Genomic DNA, 21,473 nt, shown 5'->3' with positions numbered 1-21,473 from the left:
ATTACAAAAATGCAGAACTGAGACTGAAATGACTATGACTTGCCAGTGTCATTTACTTTAAAAAAAACACCCCAATTTCTTTAGTTTGTGACCAAGATGGGATAGAAACTTTAATCTGTATATTAATACTTGGAAATCCGGATGGCAGAACTGTGAAAGGAGCTTTTCTCTTAATTTTCTTTATGCAAAATGTAGCTTCAATTTAGCTTTCAAACCTTAAGCTCAGGTTTCACAAGATGCAGCCAGAACAGGAGACAGCTCTTTTGTCCATCCCAACTCCTAGGTAATTATAAAAGGCATTAGCTATACGTAAACAGGAATGTCATTCTCCTATTCCTGATTATCTTCTGTGTTAGTGACCTGAGCAGATACTTTCAGTTAAATTTCAGCACTTTTTCAAGTAAAGGAAAATAAAATTTAAAAGGTCAGGAGTTGAGATTGTGAAAGGAATTATTTCAAATATGCCAGTACAATTCATTTAAGGTGATTTCTGAGCCTCTCTTGATAATTAGCGCCACAGCTTTCTGTAATGAAGGACATGGATTGTTTGTTCAGAGTTTTTTTAAAAAAACATGATCAAGATTGTTTTTATCAAGAAAAATCACACACATCTTCAATATATCTTAATGCGGTGTAAGGTCATGATTATTTATGTGAAGCAAATGTATTCCAGTGTCTGTGCTAATCAGTCCTTTATAAACAAGTTAGTTAAAAGATTGAAGGTTATTATACACTTAAAGAAGCATTTCACAGTTGTAGATCAGTTTAATCACACATGACACTTGAATTTGACGGATTGGACATTTTATTTTCTCTGCTTATAGTGAAAATATAGAATTTACTTCTTTGAGGTATAATGACTTTAGCAAAGGATTAAACCAATTCATGGAAGGTTTAGAGGACTGGAATCAGTTTTCTACAAAAGGATTTTCTGATCATGCAAGAGAATCTCTCCCTTCCCCCCTTTAAACAAAAAACAAAAAAAAACCTTTGCTCAAGAGAATTCTCCAGCAGAGATTTTGGTGAAGTTGGCAGATGGACGCCATTGGTTATAATAGCTGTCAATTGTGATTACCTCCAGGGTCAGCCAGCATGCTTCCAAATACCAGGTGCCAGAGAATGAATATGGAAAAAGATTGTGGGTAAAATTTCTTATTAGAACAGGGGGGTTGGACTGTTCTTGTTTGCAAACTTGCGATAATCATAGCATTATATGACTTCGTTTTAAATGTTAATGAGTCATCGACCAGTAAGAGTAAAGTTTGAGAGTGACAAATATTTGCCATATGCATTTATGATATATAGGCTAATGCATAGGAACAGATGGGGGGGAAGCTCTTTTGATGTCATCTTCAGGAAGTATTCCTACATGCTCCCCAAAATATAAAAATAAAACATTTAACAATATAGGATAAAAAAGATTCCCCTAGTTGTATTTTTAAAAAAAACCACAGCTACTTTATTATATAGATGTCTGTTTGGATATTTGTCTTTGCATTGGTTTACAATTCCTGAATAGGGAAGAATAGAATGATTGCTTTGAGCTTTTGCTTTCTAAGAGATAGATAGGATGGCGCTTCTGAAGCATTGAATGTTCTAACAAAATCTTTACTCGAGAGCAAGGAGATTGTATGGGAGGGATTATGGAGCTGTCCCCCGCTGGCATTCTCTAGTTTTGGACTAGAAACTACCATGTTGGCTTAGAAGTCTTATAAATTCTCCAAAATCAGGTGGAGGACACCGGTTGTATCACTGAAGTCCTTGATGTGCTGACTGTAGGAAGCACTGCGCCCATGAATACTGTGCATTTTAGTAATTGGATTACATGCATATTTTTTTTAAAATGTAAAAAAGGATTCTAATGTTCTTCATTCTCTAACAGTTCAGCTTCATTCCTTCAAACATAATGCCCAACCTTTCGTTCTGAAGTGAAAAAGATAAACAGATGCACAAAAATTGTATAGGCACCCTTGGTCAAATTGTATGTTTCAGTGAGGCTTGACATCTACATAATTCAAAGTTAAGCATAACATCTTCAGATTTGAACATCTATTTAATATTTATATACAGATTCAAGATAAAGCCAGGAATATGACAGGTGCAAAAGTTTGATCACTCTTTTCTATGTATTTTTTTTTTCTTTTGGCAAAAATAAGAGTAACATTTTCTATGAGATTCCTAATGCTGGTTTTGGAATGTTTCCCCGCCTTTGCTTGAAGTCTTTAGTTTTAAATTGAATTATTGATCTCAAACAGACAGCACATGCAAGGACTTTTAAGAGTGACCTTATTGCATTTCAGCAACTCTGCATCTTAATAAACATCACTTATTTCTTATTGCTCTACTGTAGAAATCTTGTTCCAATATTTATTTAGGTAATGATAAATTTTACTTTTTCATATGTGGCAGTGTTGTATTTTGAGGTAGTCTTTGCTAACTAACACTGTGGTTGATCGTTAGGTTCGCACTTCATTTATTTGTGATTCATTCAGTTATCCTAACTGCCAAATGAATAAAAACCCATTGGTGTGATTCACACAGTAAGCTACCTAAGTTTGGGTTAGCTAATTGTAATTCAGTGTTTGGGGCAAATGCACCCGATATTTCCACCCCCCCCCCCCCCAAATACCTGGCTGTTTTAGTCAATCACATGGTATCAATTCTGAGATTTCATTCCAGCTAACTTGAAACCCTCTTGATAGTTTCTCACAGTTTTATTAAGCTTGACTGCATGTGCTTGAGTAGATGGTGGTTAATAAGGTTAAGGTTGGCTTTCCTGAAAGTTGTTTTGTCTACAGTGTTGCAGATAAACTACATTGCGTAATTGTAGCTTAAAGTGCATGATTGAAAATTCAGTGAGCTCTTTTGGCAGAATCATTGAAGGGTAGACCTAATGCAGCTGAATAGTACTGTAGTTTTTATGGGGCTCTAGGGCTCAGCTAAAATAGTCTTACTCCATTTCTTTTGCTCTTTGTGAAAATGTGTACTTCGCTGCACATTTTATTGCCTCCTTGGAAACGTCATCTGTTTTTCATTCAAGGTCTGGATTTTCAAGTAGCATTTTCCATATGTTCTTTATAAACACCCCACTCCCCAGCTATAAAGCGAATAACAGATTTTCCTGGTCTATTGAGCTGAAGAAAATAGTATAAAATTCTACCTAGGCTTAATTTCAGTTAAAGAATTCTGGAGTCACGTGATTATAAAGAGGGGGAACCATGCAGGTTTTAAGAGTTCACTGTGTAGTGTGCTCTGAATGCCATTGCAAGTGCTTTAGAGCCTTGCGAATCAGTCTTTGAAGAGATGCTGCTTGAGGGCATTATCTTACAATTGCTCGTTTCCTTCTGAGAAGTTTAGTTTAAAGCTGTGACATCAAGAGGTTTCTGTTAGATACCTTGGCTTGCAGCCTACACTATTCTACAAGTTATTGTCTTGTATGTAAACTAGTGGGGAGTCTTCTGAAGTTTTGCTAACGTCGTGGGGAAAAAAATGTAGAAATAATGTTTGTTTCTGTGGGAAGATGCTGTATTCTTGGTTCAGGGGTAATAAGAGCATAAATAAATGGAAGTTTGCTCCAGTCTGGGTGCAGTCGCATTTGGTTGGGTGAACGTTTGCCTCTTTTAATACAGATTTTAACTGCTTTTTTTGGGGGGGGGAAGGATTATCACCCCCAACGAAAGCATTTTGACTTCTGAGTTCTAATTCCAGTTACAACTCTGGTATTACTTCTGGATATGCTGAAAGTACAATTATTTAATGGACTCCACAGAAGGCTACGTTTGAAACAATTTCAGAATCTCAGATGTTGCAGGATCTCGCAATGAAAATTGGTTTTCTCATGACCATAACTTGGATTACAGGTAGTCCTTGATTTACAACCACAACTGAGACTAACATTTCCATTCCATTGCAAGGCAGTTGTTAAGTGAGTTCTGCCCCATTTTACAACCTCTTTTGTCACAGATGTTAAGCAAATTGCTGCAGTTGTTAAGTGAATAATGCGGTCATTAAACAAATCCCCCACTGACTTTGCTTGTTGGAGGCTCGCTGGGAGAGTATAAACGTTGATCACATGACCCTGGGACAATGCAGCTTCCTAGATACATGCTTGGTGCCAAATGCCCAAACGGGGGGGGATGTTGCAATGGTCGGAAGGGCGAAAAACCATCATAAGTTACTTTTTTCAGTGCTGTTGTAACTTTAAACGGTCACTAAATGAATGGTTAGAAGTTAAGGACTACCTGTACTCCAGCCTATTTCACATGAAGCTGCCCTAAGCACCACTTCAGTTGGAATAAAAGACAGTGGCTCACTTGTTAACCAGCAAAATGTGGTATGGTTTTGTATTTGTTGCCGATTGGGTACAATTCTGGTTATAGTTAAAATACTGTTTTTAATCTATAAAGGTCTATCTATATGTCTTGGTGCCCAGGTACTTTTAGGACTTTCTCTTTAATCTGGAATGAATCATCCAATATTAATATCCCAAGAAAAAAATCACTTGTGATACGGCATTTTCATAAAGCCAAGAAGACTAGGCTCAGAAAGAGAGATGTCTCTATTATAGCTCCCATGGAACAGGCTTCTCTTGCAAATTGGGCTTGCTCTGACACAAACAAAATACAATAATTGATGTGTTTTTTTTAAAAAAAAATCTACAGAACACTAATTCTTTTGATTCATATTGTTCATAGGGTAGGTTTCACTATAGACATTTTATGCTTTATGTATATTACGGAAAGTTTGATGATTTTTACAGGTTAGAAATGTAATAAGATGCAGCTAGAGTTTTCATAGCCATCTGGATTATATTAACATATGCTCATTTCAAAACATCTGCCTTATTCCCATTATAGTTTAAAATGTAGGATATAATTTAAAGCTGCCGTTAGCTAAATGGCTTGTGTCCTAAGGTCTACCATCTATATTCTGAGATTTGATAGGCTCTTCTTGGCATTTTTAAAGAAGAATCATTTATTACTCAGATTATATGATTTTTTTCATGTTCAGGGTGGCAATTTATTATTTGGTTATTTGGTGGTGTGTTTTTTAAAGTGCTAGCAGTCTTGATTACTAAAGGCATGAATATAAATTATTCCAAGAAACTTTCATTTTTTCTAGATTTCTGGAAAATAGATTGTCTATAGGAATTTTATTTTTTTTGACAAATTAACAGACTTGTTCCTTTTTTGACAGCTTATGGGAAACTTCCAGCATGGTGAATTATGTGCACGTATAAAGATCTTGGATTTATTGCTTTCTAGTGGGTTACAAATCAATTTTTTTAGCTTCCATGTTAGAATTAATGGAGCAAGAAAAGTTAAGAGGAGATCTTTAAAAACATTTTATAATTTCATGTTTACTTTTCAAAATTAAAAACCTGTTTGTCATGCAGCAATGAAAACCCAGTTACATCTGTCGAAAGACACACTTATTTTATGACTCCCAATGCCGGTTCCCTAAAACAGGGGTCTCCAAATCTGGCAACTTTAAAAGACTTATGGCTGAGGAATTCTGGGAGTTGAAGTCCACAAGTTTTAAAGTTGCCAAGTTTGGAGACCTGCTCTAGAACTAGCAGCAGATGAGCTGAGTCATGAATTGGGGAAAACTGGTTTGCATGCTGTGTTGTGTAAATTAGTGTAAGGTTTGTATCTGAAATGTGTTTCTATTGGTTGTATTGTATGTATGATATACTGAATTCCATAACCATTGATGTAATTGCTAATCTTTGGGTGGGGGGGGGAATTAAATCTATGTTGTGTAACCAGTCTTAGCCATTGGCTGCCAAAATTATTTTCTGTATATTCTGCTTAATTTGCTGTGAAGTTTTTACTGAAGTGGATTTCTGGACTATTCATTAAATTTGCTAAAAGAGATTTTGAGCAGGAATGATGAAAGTGACTCCCTAGGTGTAACACTTAACGTAAAAGTCTTGCAATAGTCTTATTTCAAGCATTTAAAGCAAACACGGCACAATACAAAAATACAAATCTCAAACTGTTGGGAGCTCTTCCCTGAAAGTTTCCAGTTTTAGATAAACACACATTAGGAAAAAGGAAAAGGGGGATCAAGAGAGTGGAGAGTGGGGATATGAGCACATGCATATTGGTGCATACTAGCTTATAAGATATTTTGTAAGGTGAGAAAGATACCATTAATAATTGTTGTTTTTAGACCTTTTCATGGTTTTTTTCAGCCATTGGTTATAAACTGAACATTGGATGAAGTTTGAACATAGTTTTCTTGGATATGAATCGATTAAATGTCTTTTTACAGAAAGTTTTGCCCTTTGCTTAAAAGAAATGTGAATACATGTAAGGAGAACTAATTCTGAATTCACAACAAATTGAACAAAACAATGCGTGCGACAATCAAGATGGCTGTGGTCTGTTGGAACAAAGCCTGAAGTACCTCAGAGATTTTCCCGCTTCAAAACAAACCTCTTGGAACATGCACTTTTTTTTTTCAAGTGGAGAACACTTGAAAAAGCCTCTTTCAGGAGCAAAATGGCGTATTTCAGGTTTGCTTTCTTTGACTGGAAAACTTGAGATGCTGCCACTCAAGACAGCCAACTTTTGTTCTGAAGTTGGAATGCAGAAATTTGTTTTGAGCTTGGCATGCTTGTACATCCCAGAGCTTTTTTTGGGGGGTGGAGCGGGTTGCATTCACAAAGATTAATCTGGCAAGCAAGAATGTTCATTAGCAGATGGATTAGTTGTTAGGCAGACAATCCCAACCGAGCTCTCCCCGCCAACTAGTTGAGAGAACATAGGAATGTTTATATTGTCTTGATTAGGTTGCTGGTTTTAATTTTGGGGTTGTTGTTATAATTTGTGTTTTGTGGCCGTTTTATGTTTATTTTAATTTTGTATACTGCTGAGAGTTACAAGAGTTTAGAAAGCTAATAAATAAACAGGTGTCCAGATTAACTACGGATGACATTGTGGCTCATAAACGTTAACTGAGTGATGCTTTTCTTAAAGCAATCATTATGAATTTATTTTGAGAAACCCTAAAATTGGAGGATAGATAGGCCAAGCTTCCTCAGAATGCAACAGAAGCTCTCTCTGCATTTTGCTTCCACTACAGCCGTTTTAACCCAAAATCCTGCTTCTGAAATGATGGGAAAGTTTGCATTGGCATGGAATGTAATAGGGATTTGCAACAGGAAGGCTAACCTGACATAAATCTGAGAATCATTTGGGGACTAGAAGTGAAGTGGCAAATTTGGCTCAAAACTATTGTGTTCATTCTGCAAAGACATGGATGTTTTTCTTTGCAGCTGATTTATTACTGCACTGCACACATGTGTCTCAGATGTGTTCAGCATGGTATGTTATGCTGATGTCCTAATCAAAGTGAAGTGCAGCTTGGAAATCTGTTAAACCTCCTACGTTCTGAGCCTCTGATCTGACAAATGCTATTTCCTTCGTTATTGCTTCCATATCAGCTTAAGTTATAGTAAAAATATTTTATGGCTGAGTGTTTCTTATTACAACTTTTGATAAAGTGTAGACTTCTACTTCTAGAGTATAGAATTCAGAGCTAGATGTAAAGGAAAATTACATGCTTTTGAGAATTTACAGTCTAGCAGTTCTTTCAGAACACCAAAAATGAAAGGAGGTTGCAGTAACTTCTCACTAGGCCTTCATTTCAGTAGCATCATATCATTGTTTATAAGATCTTCTCATTATTAACACTGTTAAGAATTAGAAAATCTTTGACAGTCACCCCAAGGTCACCAGGGATTTTTTGCTGATTGATGAGAATCTAGTTTCCTGCTTACTGTCTTACCTTAAGTAATTACCAATATTCTTCAGAAGCGCTGCACAAATTCCATGATTAATTTCTAAGATTGTAAATTGGAAAGACCCATCAAGTAATAACAGGATTGGGCCCTGGTTAGTACTTTGATATGAGACCTCCAGGAAATACACCAGGGCCATAGCGTTGACTGGAAACCCCAACCCTACATACCCCAATAGATGAGCATGCATATATGTTTATGAGATGCATGAGAAGGAGACAGTGGCAAAACACTCTAAATTGTTGCCAAGAACTCTACCCAGATATTTCCATGAAGCCATAAGCAATCAAGCTCAATTCAAAAGAAACCTTGACATTGTTAAAATTGAATGTGATTTCTCTGGTCTTTGAAGTTAGGTAAAGAAACATTTGAGGATCATAAGGTTCAGCTAAAAGAAGGACTTAAGAGATGTTGAAGGAAAAATTGATTTTTACAAAAGATATGATAAATCTCCATAAATACTGATAAAACTGAAACAGCTAGAAATTATGATTAATACACAATTGTCTATTTCACTTACAGTTTTACTAAAAAGGTAATGCATATATTTCAAAAATTCATGATTTCCAGAATTAGAATAACAAGATCATTTATAAAAAAAAGGTATTTAAAATTCGGCATTGTAAATGAAATAGTACTGTATTTAACATCATTAAATCCAGTAGAAGTCCAACAGGGCAATCTAGAGCCATGGTGGCGCAGTGATTGGAATGCAATATTACAGGCTAATTCTGCCGACTGTCAGCAGTTTGATTCTGAGTTGGTAAAATGAGGACCTAGATTGTTGGGGCAATATGCTGACACTCTAAACCGCTTAAACAAATAGTACCAGTGTATATCGCCACTTCTGTTGAAGAAGACAGCTTATTCCATCAAAGAATGGAAGTCCATTGGGACACCCCACAACTCTTATTTTAGAATCCTTGTTTTGGTTGAATGAGGCTTCAACTTTGAACCTTAGCATATCTCTTAATAATTTAAGTCAAGATAGAGAAAATCTTGTTCTCTCAACATCACCGAGTGTCTGTCATTCTGCTATATGTTCCCAATGCTGGAACAATTTTAATTCAGAAGCACTTCTATTGCTTCCTCAAGTTTCCTTGTGTCTGGAGAGTATTGAGTAGCTTCATTGGCTTTTTGCTACAGAGGGCTATAAGGTCCTCTGTTTTGTTCGTTATTTTTATTCTGTCTTTAGGTCTTTGGAGCATGTGATTAACTTGTTGGACCAGGCCAGCTGTAAAATGTTAATATAGAAGCTTGGTAAGGTTTTTCCTCATGCACTTCTGCAATCTTTTGATGGATTGTAAAAGGCTACTGAGAAAAAATGGTCATTATGAGATAAAAGTGTAGATTTTAAAGGTAAATTAAACCCTACTTGTAAACACCAAAATAGATTGAATAGGAATGAATGAAGCATAAGAATACTATCTTTTCTACTTACCGTATTTTTTAGAGTATAAGATGCACCTTTTCCCCCTCAAAAAAAAAGGGTGAAAATCTGGGTACTGCTTATACACTGAATACAGCATTTTTGGCCTCCTGAAACTCTGCCCCCTTTGCAAAAATGGCCGTGCATAGCGGGGCAGGGCAAACATGAGCGAAAAATGTGCTCTTTTTTGCTCGTTTTTGCCCCCCACCAGCCCCGTGGAGCACTCTATAAGCTTCCTAAAGGTTATGTATGTGCACTTTTTTTTTTAACAAAAAAGGGTCCATTTTTGCGAAAAATGGGCCGTTTTTTGCTGGTTTTGTTCCCCCCCCCCCAGCTCCCAGGAGCACTCTACAAGCCTTCCTAAAGGCTATTCATGCCCCCCCCCTTTTTTTTTTTGCAAAAAACGGGCCGTGTTTGGGAGGTCTGCAGAGTGCAAAACCTTTTTTTAAAAAATTTGCCTCTTCAGAATTTTAGTGCGTCTTATACTCCGAAAAATACAGTACTTTAGGAATTCTTCAGTTTCATTGGCACCGAAGATTTTAAATAATATCTTCCAGACCAGTTAAAGGCCCCATGAGAAAGTTTCTGCTTCCTTTAAACATAACATCAGTATAATTGATTCATAAATATTTATTTTGTAAAGTTTATCAGTGATATTAAAATTCTGTGCCTCTTTTTGGAGGAGTGCATTGGAGATCCATGTAATTATCTTGGCAGCTTTTTTTTGCTTTTCCTAGGGCTCAGAGAGAGCAACTGGCTCAAGTCATCCAACTGACATCATGCCTAATGAAGAACTAGAATTTATGGTTTCTGGTTTTTAGCCTGGTCGCTTTGAACGCTCTAACTCATTGATTGGACAAGATATAAATGTATTTAACCATGTATTTGGCAAAATTGTGCCTCTATTGAAAATATATTAATTATTTTTCCCCCTCTTCTTGCAGCATAAGCAGTACCATAATGGATGTAGACAGCACAATTTCCAGTGGACGTTCAACTCCAGTCATGATGAATGGACAGGGAGTGACAACTTCATCTGCAAAAAGTATTGCTTATAATTGCTGCTGGGACCAGTGCCACTCTTGCTTCAACTCCAGTCCGGATCTAGCAGATCACATTCGGTCCATACATGTAGATGGTCAGCGAGGAGGGGTTGGTGTTGTTTATTTATTTTTTAATTGTCTTTTTTAACATCGGTGTGTTCAACCACAAACTAAACACGTTTAAAAGGAAAAGATACAGTGTTATAATGTTGCACTTTAAAAACCAATCAAAAAAGCTTAAAACTGTTACAACCAAGTTATTTCAAGAGCGGGAACTAAAATAGACTTGAAATGGGAATTATAAGGAATACTGAATGATGGGACAATGATACCCCATGTATGAAATAATGCGTTGTACTCCAGATTTACTATCATAGAAAAAAATGAGCTGAAGAAGAAGAAAGGGTGAACCATAGGTGGAACAGGTGAAATTACGGAGACAGATACAGTTCTTAATTTAGTAGAATATTGGGAAATACATGGTTGTCCCAAAGACTTGATAGAAAAAATAGGCTTTGAGATAATGCCAAAGCAAAGCCAAAACAAACATTTGGTGCACGTTTCCAAATAGAGCTGACAGATAGATTTAGTGGTAAAATAGGATGAGTCAAGATTAGAGATACGAATTCATCTGCCTATGAAAGTGGATGTTATTAAGTGATTCACTTAACTGTGGTGAGAAACGTTCTAAAATGGGGCAAAACTCACTTAACAACTATCTCGCAACAGAAATTTTGGGCTCAATTGTTGTAAATGAAGGACTACCTGTACTTTTTGTTTTTGAAGTAATTGGTTTGGAGGAGTAAGCTGAAGCTTTGAAATAAATTGGTTTGGAGGAGTTGGAAAATTAGGGAAGAAGGAATGAGTTATGAAGGTCTCATCTGGTGATTTTCTAGATCCTCTCCTTACATCAGTGAAAGAGCACATCACATTTTTGAGGTCTTATGCAATATAGTGTTACCTCAAACATCAATTTAACACTTTCTTTTGAATTACTTGGTTACCCAAATCAAGTATAATTTTAAAAAGATGTGATATATGTCAGGGGCTTCATTTGATACATTTCAGATTTAAATTGCTAATATTATTGTGCGTTTTCCATAAGTTAGGATAGAATTGACATCCTGGTATTTTTTCCCTTCTAATTGGTAGCAATACTTTTTTTTCATTGAAAATACACATTATATCAATTTGAGTATCTGATTCGTTCAGCACAGCTAGAATCATGACTATGATCTAACAGTGGCCTTCAACTTGTTAAAGGGGGGGGGGGGACAGGTCACACTTGTCTGTAATTTATGAGGAGCTGCTTTGATTTGTTGTACTTCAGTTGGAGCAACAGCTACTAAACAATACTGTTCATTCCAAAGCAAATTAAAATTCTTTACAGTTTTGGCGTATGACAGCCAAAGCTATATGGCCATGCCAAGTACTGTTCTAGGAGCAAGCGGTGGGAATGTGCCGTTTCTGCCATTCCTCCTCTGTCCTTGTTTGACTTAGCAAATAATCTCATGTGTACCCTTTCTAATCATTGTTTTTAAAGGCATAAAGATGCTGCCTTTGGGGATGTATCTAATGGAATTCTTGCCCTGCTTTAACGTCGCACGCCGTCTCCAAAATAGGCTCCCTTGGCCTTGATTGGGTTTGCTCAAGGGTAAAAATTGAAACAGACTCATACGGTTGAATTAAATGAAATAATAGTTTAAAATTCAGATCAACGACTGTAGAATTGATCCAGAATGTGTCGGCGGTGACCAGATTATATGCTATGGATCCCATCAGTTAGGCAGTATTGCAGTATAGGACCTAGGAAGCAAGACTCCCCACTTGGACAATCAGACCAAGAAATGTAACTACCGTATTTTTCGGAGTATAAAACACACCTTTCTCCCTCAAAAAAGAGGCGTCTTATACACTGAATACAGCATTTTTCCCTCCTGAAACCCCGCCCCCTTCACCAAAATGGCCGTGCATAGCCTTTAGGAGCCTTGCAGAATGCTCCTGGGGGCTGGGGAGGGCAGAAATTACCAAAAAATGGACCATTTTTGCTCAGTTTCCCCCCCCCCCCAGGAGCACTCTATAAGCCCCTTAATGGCTATGCACGCCCCATTTTTATTTTAAAAAATGGCAATTTTTTGCTCCCCCCAAGCACTCTACAAGCCTCCTAAAGGCTATTCATGCCCTTTTTTTGGAGAAAAAAAAACTGGGTCCGTTTTTATGAAAAATGGGCCATTTTTGGGAGGTCTGCAGAGTGCAAAAACTTTTTTTCCAATTTGCCTCTTCAAAACCTTGGTGCGTCTTATACTCCGGTGCGTCTTATACTCCGAAAAATACGGTACTTAGGAAGAAAAGATAAAATTACTTTTATTGAAGTTAGCTATAACAGGAGAACTTTGCAAGTCGGATTATGCTATATCTCCTCTTCCTTCATTGAATTTGGGGGGTGGGGTGTCTGTCTGAGCTACTTCGGAATGGTATCTGGATCTTCTGGACTTAAAATGTTTCAGTCCCTTTAGCCTGGCCTACAGCACCTGCATAATTCCATCCAGGTCATTTTGGGTACTCACTTCTATAGTCCATCTCTGCTACTAAACCTGCCCGATGGAATGATTTCCCCACATAAATCATAAGGTCCTAATCCTGCCAGCCTTTAGAAAGGCCTTGAAGATTCAGTTCAAGAGTAAGGACATTCTCTGATTCATTTTAAATGTTCTAAACATGACTTGCTTCCAGCATTTTAATAATTTCCGTTGTCTTTTTATTGTTATCATATTTTTTTAATCCAAGAATTGCTTATTGAAAGGATGGTCATACAGATTTTCAAACGACAAATAACATTCTATCCTTCAGGGCATTATTTACCAAAGACGTATTGGAGTTCCCAATGTAGGGAATAAAAGCTCCAAAGAGAATGTGAAAGAGCCTGGTGGTGGGCATTCCCTGTGGGACCTTTTTTTGAATTGATTGCTACCGCTCCCATGACCTTCTGGAAGTTCTTAAAAGCTTGGCTATTGTGGAAGGTTTGGGGGGATTTGAGCATCATACAATTCTCAGTGCCAGGAGTATTATTATTTGTTTTGTTTCTTCCTTTGTTCCATGGGCTGCAGTTACTGCTTTTATATACTTCTTTGAATCACTTTGGCTAAAGCAGGCCGTAAATCTATAAGTAAATAAAAGTAAGCTAATAAAACCTGTTGCAAAACACACGTAGGGACAAATTCTTGAAGTCATCACGTTGTGGTGTCCTTGTAAAATAATCCTTAGCGCAACAGCCAGATTGTGGTTTCTGAAAGAAGATCACCATCATGGCTGGTGAATGGGGCTGATGCTTGTTCCCTTGTAAGTTTATTCCAGGGGTGTCCAAACTTGGGAACCTTAAGACTTGTGGACTTCAACTCCCATGGCTGGCTGGGGAATTCTGGGAGTTGAAGTCCACAAGTCTTAAAGTTCCCAAGTTTGGACACCCCTGGTTTATTTGTGCTTAGTCCCCTGACCAAAAGTAGGGATAACATCATGATTCCTTTCGGCATTGCTCTACCTGAATGATACAATTCACCTAATTAATGGAACTATTATAGTTTTGTTAGCTGCATATAGAGGAAGTCCTTGTCCTGCAATCATTCACTTGGTGACTGTTTACTGCTTTAACATTTTATTTTATTATAAAACATTGTAAAATAAAAAATAGAGAAGCGAGGAAGGATAAAGAAAAGAAAAGGAAACATTATCTTGTGACTCTCTCTCTGTTGCAGTAAAATAAGGCATTAACATCAAATCGCAACCTTTTGCTTTTTCATAATCATGTGAACAAGCCATTTCTGTAAAGATCTAGCAAGATCTACTTGGCAAAACCCAAAATCAAAGTTTCATTCTTTTCCACTTCAAGCATGAAGTTAAGAAGCAGTCTCCATGTGGAAACCAAAGTACTTATATAAGTTCTTTTCTTCAATCAAAGTAGTCAATTTTGCCATTTCAGCCAGCTCCATCATCAACTGCTACAGCCATTTGTCCATAGTAGGAATCGAATAAATGGAAGGACACAATTTTGTGTCTTGCTGCCATCAACATATATAATAACAAGGTTCCAATTCTATTCTCCAGTTCTTTTTCCATTAGGCCTAAAAGGAAAAGTTCTGATTTTCACTTAATGACTGAAGTTACGACGACACCGAAAAAAGTGACATGACTACTTTTCCCACTGTTGCAGCATTCCCATGGCCATGTGATCAAAATCCAGGTGCTTGGCAACTGGCATGTATTTATGGCAATTGCAGTGTCTTGGGCTCATGTGATTGCCTTGTGCAATCTTCCCAGCCAGCTTCCCACAAGCAAAGTCAATAGAGGAATCCAGATTCCCTTAACACTTACAGTGATTCTCTTAACAACCGGAAAAGGGGTCATAAAATGGGGCACAGCTCAAAAACTATCTTGCTTAGCAGCAGAAATTTTGGCTCCTTTGAAGGGTGTAAGTCAAGGATTACCTGCATCTGCATTCTTACACCATTATAACATGTGCATAAATTGGATTCTAACATGTAAGTCGAACAGGAATGCAGAATTCATTGGTTTTATCAGTGCAAAAATATTTTGCTCATACTGAAGTACTACTGAAGTTTTTAAAGTGATACCGTATTTTTGGAGTATAAGACGCACCTCCCCCCAAAAGAGGGTGAAAATTTGGATGCGTCTTATACACTGAGCGTAGCCCCACCCACCCACCTACCAGCCCCAACCCTTCCGCCTCTGCTTCCCAGCAATTTATCTCTTTGCAGCAAATGGGGCTTGCCGAGGCTTCAAAAAGGCTATAGCAGTGATGGTGAACCTTTTTGGCACCAAGTGCTGAAAAGGGAGCACAGGCACGCACTCCTCTCAGCTGCAACCCGGAAGAGGAGCTGCCCAGGGGGCATGCACGCACTGAAAAATGAACTTCTGGTTTCTGGCACGCTATTCTTCCAGTTACTGGCGCGCAAGCAATAATCAGTTGACCCCCCGTGAGCTCATGCTGGAAAATGGAAAACCAGCTCTTCCAGTTTCCTGCATTGCCACATGCACAAAGGCCAGCTGATTGTCACACATGCATACCTGCCAGAAACCCGGAAGAAAATGGGTGATACTGCACGTGCCACGCAACATGGCTCCGCGTGCCACTTTAGGCACATGTGCCGTAGGTTCACCATCAGGGGGCTATAGCAATCCCTGCAGCCTGAAACAGCTGAGGATCAGGATAAATTGAAAGTGAAACTTACTATTTGCTCCAGGCAAATTGCTGGGAGGCAGAGACAGATTTTTTTTTCTTGTGCTAATCTGGCTGTTTGCTGCAACCAGGTAAGTCAACAACTATAAAAGCCCATAGAATGTTCACATTATTACACTTATTTTTTTTAAGACTGCTTTATTGTTATTCTAGACAACTTAACAAAATGAAGGTTTTTAAAATAAATGCTTGATTTGAAGAGGCCCAGTGCTATTGTTTTAAAAAGTGCTATTCTTTTAGACAGCAGGGAATAACTATACTTCCAGAAAACACATCAATTTTAACAGCATCTGTTTAAGTATAATCTGAAATATAACACTACAAACAATGTATATTGTCTGTACTGTTTGCTGTTTGTTGCAAGGAGCAAATTCCTGGGAGGCAGGCAGATATTTTTCGCTTGTTTTCCTCCCCAAAAGCTAGGTGCGTCTTATACTTCAGAGCGTTTTACTCCAAAAAATACAGTAGTATGTGGAGAAGAATTGTATGCTTTATTGAAGTAGACATATTACACCAGGTATATGTCTGATCCATTAATGAAACACATTTGCCCTTGTGTTCATTGGCACTTAAAAATAAATTGTTTCAGTCATTTAAATGAAGCTTTCAGGGTATAAGTAAGATTTTTACACAGTATATGACTGAAAATAATAACAATTAAAAGATATATAGAGAAACACCACCTGATAGGTAACCAGGAGAATAGTTCATATATTTTATTTGCCTTTTGTCAGATTTTCCTTGCTCTCTTTTATATAACACAATTTGTATTCAGCAAATTCCTTGCTGATTATTTTAAAGAGATGTTTTATTAATAACTGTCTTACCCAGAAAAAATGTGCATTTTTATCATAAGCCCACAAGCTTCATCTTGATTTACTAACCAGATTTTCATTGGATCTTTCCAAGTGTCCTTTTAGGGCTTGGGAAAGTGGTGAGCCTCTCTTTTCATTACAATATAGGGGGGAAATCTGTGTTACCTTCTCAAAACCACTTCAACTGAAAGTGAGAGATCAGCATTTGAGGCCACTGAGGGTGTCTATGGTTAATTTAACATATCTCATTATTTGAGCTACTGATACAGTTAAGGCAAAAAGTCATTTTATGATTTAAACATATTTTAAATGCATATTTTGTAAAGTGAAATTTAATTTGCTCCTTCCATACATTTCCAAAATTGTCTAGGGTTTTGGTCTATTATCAGTCACGAGGCAAACTATTTCCTACATTCTGGAATAAGTTAGAAAAGTGACAAAAGAGACACTTCTGATGATCAACTGATGGGAACCACCTACAGCTGCACAGCTATTAGGATAACGGCTTCCCATGGTATCTGTGATAGATTAAGTAGGCCAATGCTAGAGAAAAAAAACCTCAAAAAGTCCCTAAATTCTTCAAAGTATCTAGGATACATGAAATGCCAAGTCAGATCATTTGGACAGTGCCCAAGTAACTTTGCCAACAGGCGGCAATCTGGGGATGCTGGCAGAATTTTCTAGGGACAGAGATAAGTATTTTGGCTAGGTTCTTAAATGGTCATGAATCAATGCCTCCTTGCTGAATTTATTTAATGTTTCAAGTGATCCTCTTAGATTGGGAACTTCACAGAACTAAGTTAGCTATTTCAGTTGTATATTCATTGTGTGATGATTCTTGGCAATTACTGTTTCTTGTCTGTGAATTTAGAAACACCTTTTCATTTCTCTCTTCTTTTTTTTTGAACAGTTGATTCTGTTTAGAAGAAAACTAGATGACTTCTCTTAACGTGCTAAGTTATTGCTACCAATAGTGAGAGCCAGTCAAGGAAATGCATTAAATGTGCTAAAAGCAAAAGTTCTTTACAGAAATACGTATTTTGGGGTAATCTATTGAGTTAAAATAATATGTTGAATGTTAAAAATATGTGTAAGCAGAGCTTCTGCCTAATTTGTGTTTTCTCTTTCTAGGTATTTGTTTGCTTATGGAAAGGCTGCAAAGTGTATAACACACCATCAACAAGTCAGAGTTGGTTACAGCGGCATATGTTGACACATAGTGGGGACAAACCTTTTAAGGTATTTTTGTTTTCTTTTATCTTTGTATTCAATATTACAATATTTATTCATTTATCTGGCATTGCCCTTACTCCCTAAAATAACTTCCTATAAAATATGACTGTCTAAATTAGCAGATTCAAAAAGGAATAAAAATATACAATATGACAAACTGAGTAGCTTGAAAAAAATTGGGAAACAAATAATACTTTAAGGTTGGTGCCTGCTTAATCACTCTGGAAAAGCTAAGTAAAAGGTTTGTTTGTTTGCTTTTGGCTTGGCTCATGACGAGTAGAAGAAACTTTGAGAAATCCTCTCCATCACATATCTAGAAAAGCAGGTTCATGCATTTGGGACATTAAACCAGTGGTGGATTCCGGATCCTGTTGCAACTGGTACCGTGCAACGGGGCCGGGTGTCTACCACATGAACGCACACAGCACACATGCATGCAGCACACACATGTGTACTTACCGCCCCGATGCTCCGCTGTGTGCCTGTGTCACGCAGGCACCGTACTCTCCGTGCACGGAAGCCCTGAAAACTTCAAATACCGATAAGGAGGATGGGCAGGTGGGCCCTCCAGAGTACTGTACCGGAACGGTATCTGGTGTTCCCGGCAGGCACTGGTATGCCCGTACCGGGGCGTACTGGTCGTAACCCACCACTGGATTAAACCAAAGGAAGGCTAGCACTTTGAATTGGGCCTGGAAACAAATAAGGCAGTAGGCATAGCTCCCATGCAGGGGACACAATGACTCGGAGGCTAAAGACACTGAGCTTGTCAGCTGAAAAGCCAACATCCTGAGTTCAAGACCCGAGTACTACATGATGGCTGAGCTCCCCTTACTTGCCCCAGCTCCTGCCCACCTAACAGTTCAAAAGCATGCAAATGCGAGTAGATAAGTAGGTACCATTTCAATGGGGAAGGTAACTGTTCTGTGAGCCTCGGCATATAGTCATGCTGCTTACATGACCATGGAAAGGTCTTTGGACAACGCTGGCTCCCTAGGCTAAGAAGTGGAGGTAAACATCTCTCCCTAGAGTCAGATATGAATGGACAGGGGAAACCTTTACCTTTCATTGGCATTTGATCTCACATAGCCACGTCTGTCAATGTTCCCTTAGTCAGTATATGCATCAGTGGACATTTTCCTATGACAGCGAAAACTTCACACTTGGGAATTTCAAAGTAGAGATCCTCGTGGCCAAATCATTAACCAGGCAGTCTTCATAGGTGCAAATCAAACACAGGTGGTAAGAGAGAGAAATTATACATTATTTCTTTATACACATACTTTATTCTTGGCAGTTCAACAGAAAAAATTATGGTTCTAGTGTTGATTTTGGAACATTTTGCTAATTTTATTTATACCTCCGCCCTATGAAAGGCTTTCTGTGCCAGAGAGAACTTACATCCCACCTAATTGAAAAATCAAGTGGAAGGCCATTTGGTACAATTTGTAATGGCATGGTTTTGTACATATCCTCTTGGTTAATCTTTCTGATGTTAGAGAGGAAAGGATGGTCAGTAGGTAGGTAGCAGTGGTGGGTTGCTTATCCCATTCCAACCGGTTCGGTTGGAACGGGGCCGGCGGCGTCCTCGTGCACGCACGCAGTTCACGCATGCGTCTTAGCGCCTGCGCGATGCTCCAGCTGCTCGTGGAGAATCACGCAGGCGCTGTATGTGCCATGCACCTGCGTGGAAGCGCAGAAGCCTTCAAAGACCGGTAAGGAGCGCGGGCAGGCCCTTCGCCGTTCCCAGAAGTTACTTAATTCCGGGTTCACCGACCAACCGGTTCGCAGGCACCGCCGCGAACCGGTTGAAACCCACCCCTGGTAGGTAGATAGCTAAAATAGATAGATAGATAGATAGATAGATAGATAGATAGATAGATAGATAGATAGATAGATAGATAGATAGATAGATAGATGATAGATAGATAGATAGATAGATAGATAGATAGATAGATAGATAGATAGATAGATAGATAGATAGATAGATAGATAGATACTTCTTGACAGCAGGAATTGTTGTCATAGAATGTTACATCTACTTTAATCACAATATTTGAGGAAATGGTAATATTTCAACTAACTTTGCTAATCTTATTGACTTAATCTTCTTGTTAGATGTGTTTCTGTATAAAAGAATGTATTCATTCACACAAACAAAAACCCATTAATATCTGCTGTTAACTATGCAAAAAAGCTGTTGCAGTTGGCATGATTTCATATTGTTGGCTATGTTTTCATATCACTGGAACTGAGTTACTGCTCTGGTGTTCAGAAATCACTTTTGTCTACTGTCATTTCTTGATTGCCTGCTGTGTTGCGCTAAGAACAACGAAGGGAAGGTAATCTTTAATAATTGATGTCCTGTTTGAAGTGAGCACTTCTCAATACGTTGACTGAGATTGCTCAGTTGTACTTTTCATGAAAGGATTATAGCAGAGCAAGACCACACCAGCCTATTCCTTCTGGGTTCAGTGAGTACCTCTAACTTTTTTTCCTTTCTTTAGTGTGTTGTGGGAGGATGCAATGCTAGTTTTGCTTCCCAGAGTGGACTGGCTCGGCATGTACCAACGCACTTCAGTCAGCAGAATTCTTCAAAAGTTACCAACCAGCCAAAGGCAAAAGAAGAGTCTCCTTCTAAAGCTGGAATGAACAAAAGAAAGAAGCTAAAGAACAAGCGGAGACGCTCCTTACGTAAGCTTTTGTGCATGTTTTAGTTCTGGGATAAGCTTCGTATAACCCTGCATCTGACCCCTGGTGGCTGGCTTGCTCTCTGTAGCTTCTTGCCTGTTTACCACCCTCTTGCAAATCCTCTGATTAGTAGCTTTGAATTTAAGATCTTGCTCCATGGAAAAGTCAGAGAGAAACCATTATACTTAGTAGGAATGTACCTTCTTATCCTCAGCTCTGAAGTTGTAGGCTTCAGAATTACAGCAGGTAGAACAGAGGGAAGTCCGATAGGATTTTTTTTTACTGAACAGAATACCTAATTCATTGGCATTCAGAGGACAATGATTACCGTCATTTTTGTCATCCTCTCTGGAATCCTGTATTAGGCCAAGAAGTTAAAAAAATTTTTTTTAAAAAAAATATGCTGTTAGTATTGCACCTGACTGTCAAAAGCCCAAAGATGTGAATGGTTACTTGAAGAGTAGCATAAGGGGTCTACACGGAACTCTGTGTTCCCCAGCATCAATTTGGGTGATACTTTGAAGGGTTGTACTTCTCAGGAATCACATTTTTTTGGGGGGGGGGGGGAGGATTGTGATATTGTAGTTATATTTTTGTAGACAATAATGAAAAATAGTTTTTGAAACAAGCTTAATGTAACCCTACCAGAAATAAAAAAAGACCCTCAGTAATCTAACTGAAATTTCATATTCAGACTGCTTTTAATGTTTCAGTTTAGTTGAACAATAGTATTAAAATAGTAGTTTCCAAGCTTGGCAACTTAAAGATGTGTATATTTCAATTCCCACCATGGGGGAATTCTGAGAGTTGATGTCCGCACATCTTCAAATTGCTATGGTTGGGAAACCCTTCTCTAAAAGGATCCGTGTTAGAAAAAAATTCTTGCTTGAATTGATTACTTGGCATAGAGTCCATATGATAGATCTGGACTGGAAAAACCTATTTCAGTTCTCATTCAGCCGTAGAATTCACAAAAGACTGAACTGGTTGCTATCTCTGAGTTCAGTCTTACATTACTAAGTAGTTGTAAAGATGAAGTGAGGGATGTATTAATAAGTACAGTCAGAGGCTGTTTGTTTGGAAATCAGACTGTCCCAGCTAGCAAAGATTTGAATAGTATTTTTGTTGTTGTTGCTAGAATTATCTTACCTTTTCTCCTGGCTGCCCTCCTAACAGATTCTTTGTGCTCAGACTCTAAAGA

General features: G+C 38.0%; 1 protein-coding gene across 7 annotated transcripts in view; it reads left to right on the top strand.

The window, feature by feature from the left end:
- The window catches only part of AEBP2 (AE binding protein 2), a 51,090-nt gene that overhangs the window by 3,355 nt on the left and 26,262 nt on the right, over window positions 1-21,473 (top strand). For all 7 annotated transcript variants that reach the window (XM_087722806.1, XM_087722804.1, XM_087722803.1 and 4 more), the window contains exons 2-4: window positions 10,181-10,388; window positions 17,480-17,587; window positions 20,089-20,275. In XM_087722806.1, the coding sequence (XP_087578932.1) occupies window positions 10,181-10,388; window positions 17,480-17,587; window positions 20,089-20,275 (503 nt within the window). The remainder of the gene's footprint in view (window positions 1-10,180; window positions 10,389-17,479; window positions 17,588-20,088; window positions 20,276-21,473) is intronic.

This window comes from Thamnophis sirtalis, unplaced genomic scaffold (assembly GCF_051295495.1).
Source record: "Thamnophis sirtalis isolate CommonGarterSnake01/CBP01778 unplaced genomic scaffold, rThaSir2_p1.2 scaffold_9, whole genome shotgun sequence".
NCBI classification, from domain to species: domain Eukaryota; kingdom Metazoa; phylum Chordata; class Lepidosauria; order Squamata; family Natricidae; genus Thamnophis; species Thamnophis sirtalis.
Note: the sequence above shows the minus strand (reverse complement) of the source record. Positions and strands in the feature narration are given on the sequence as shown.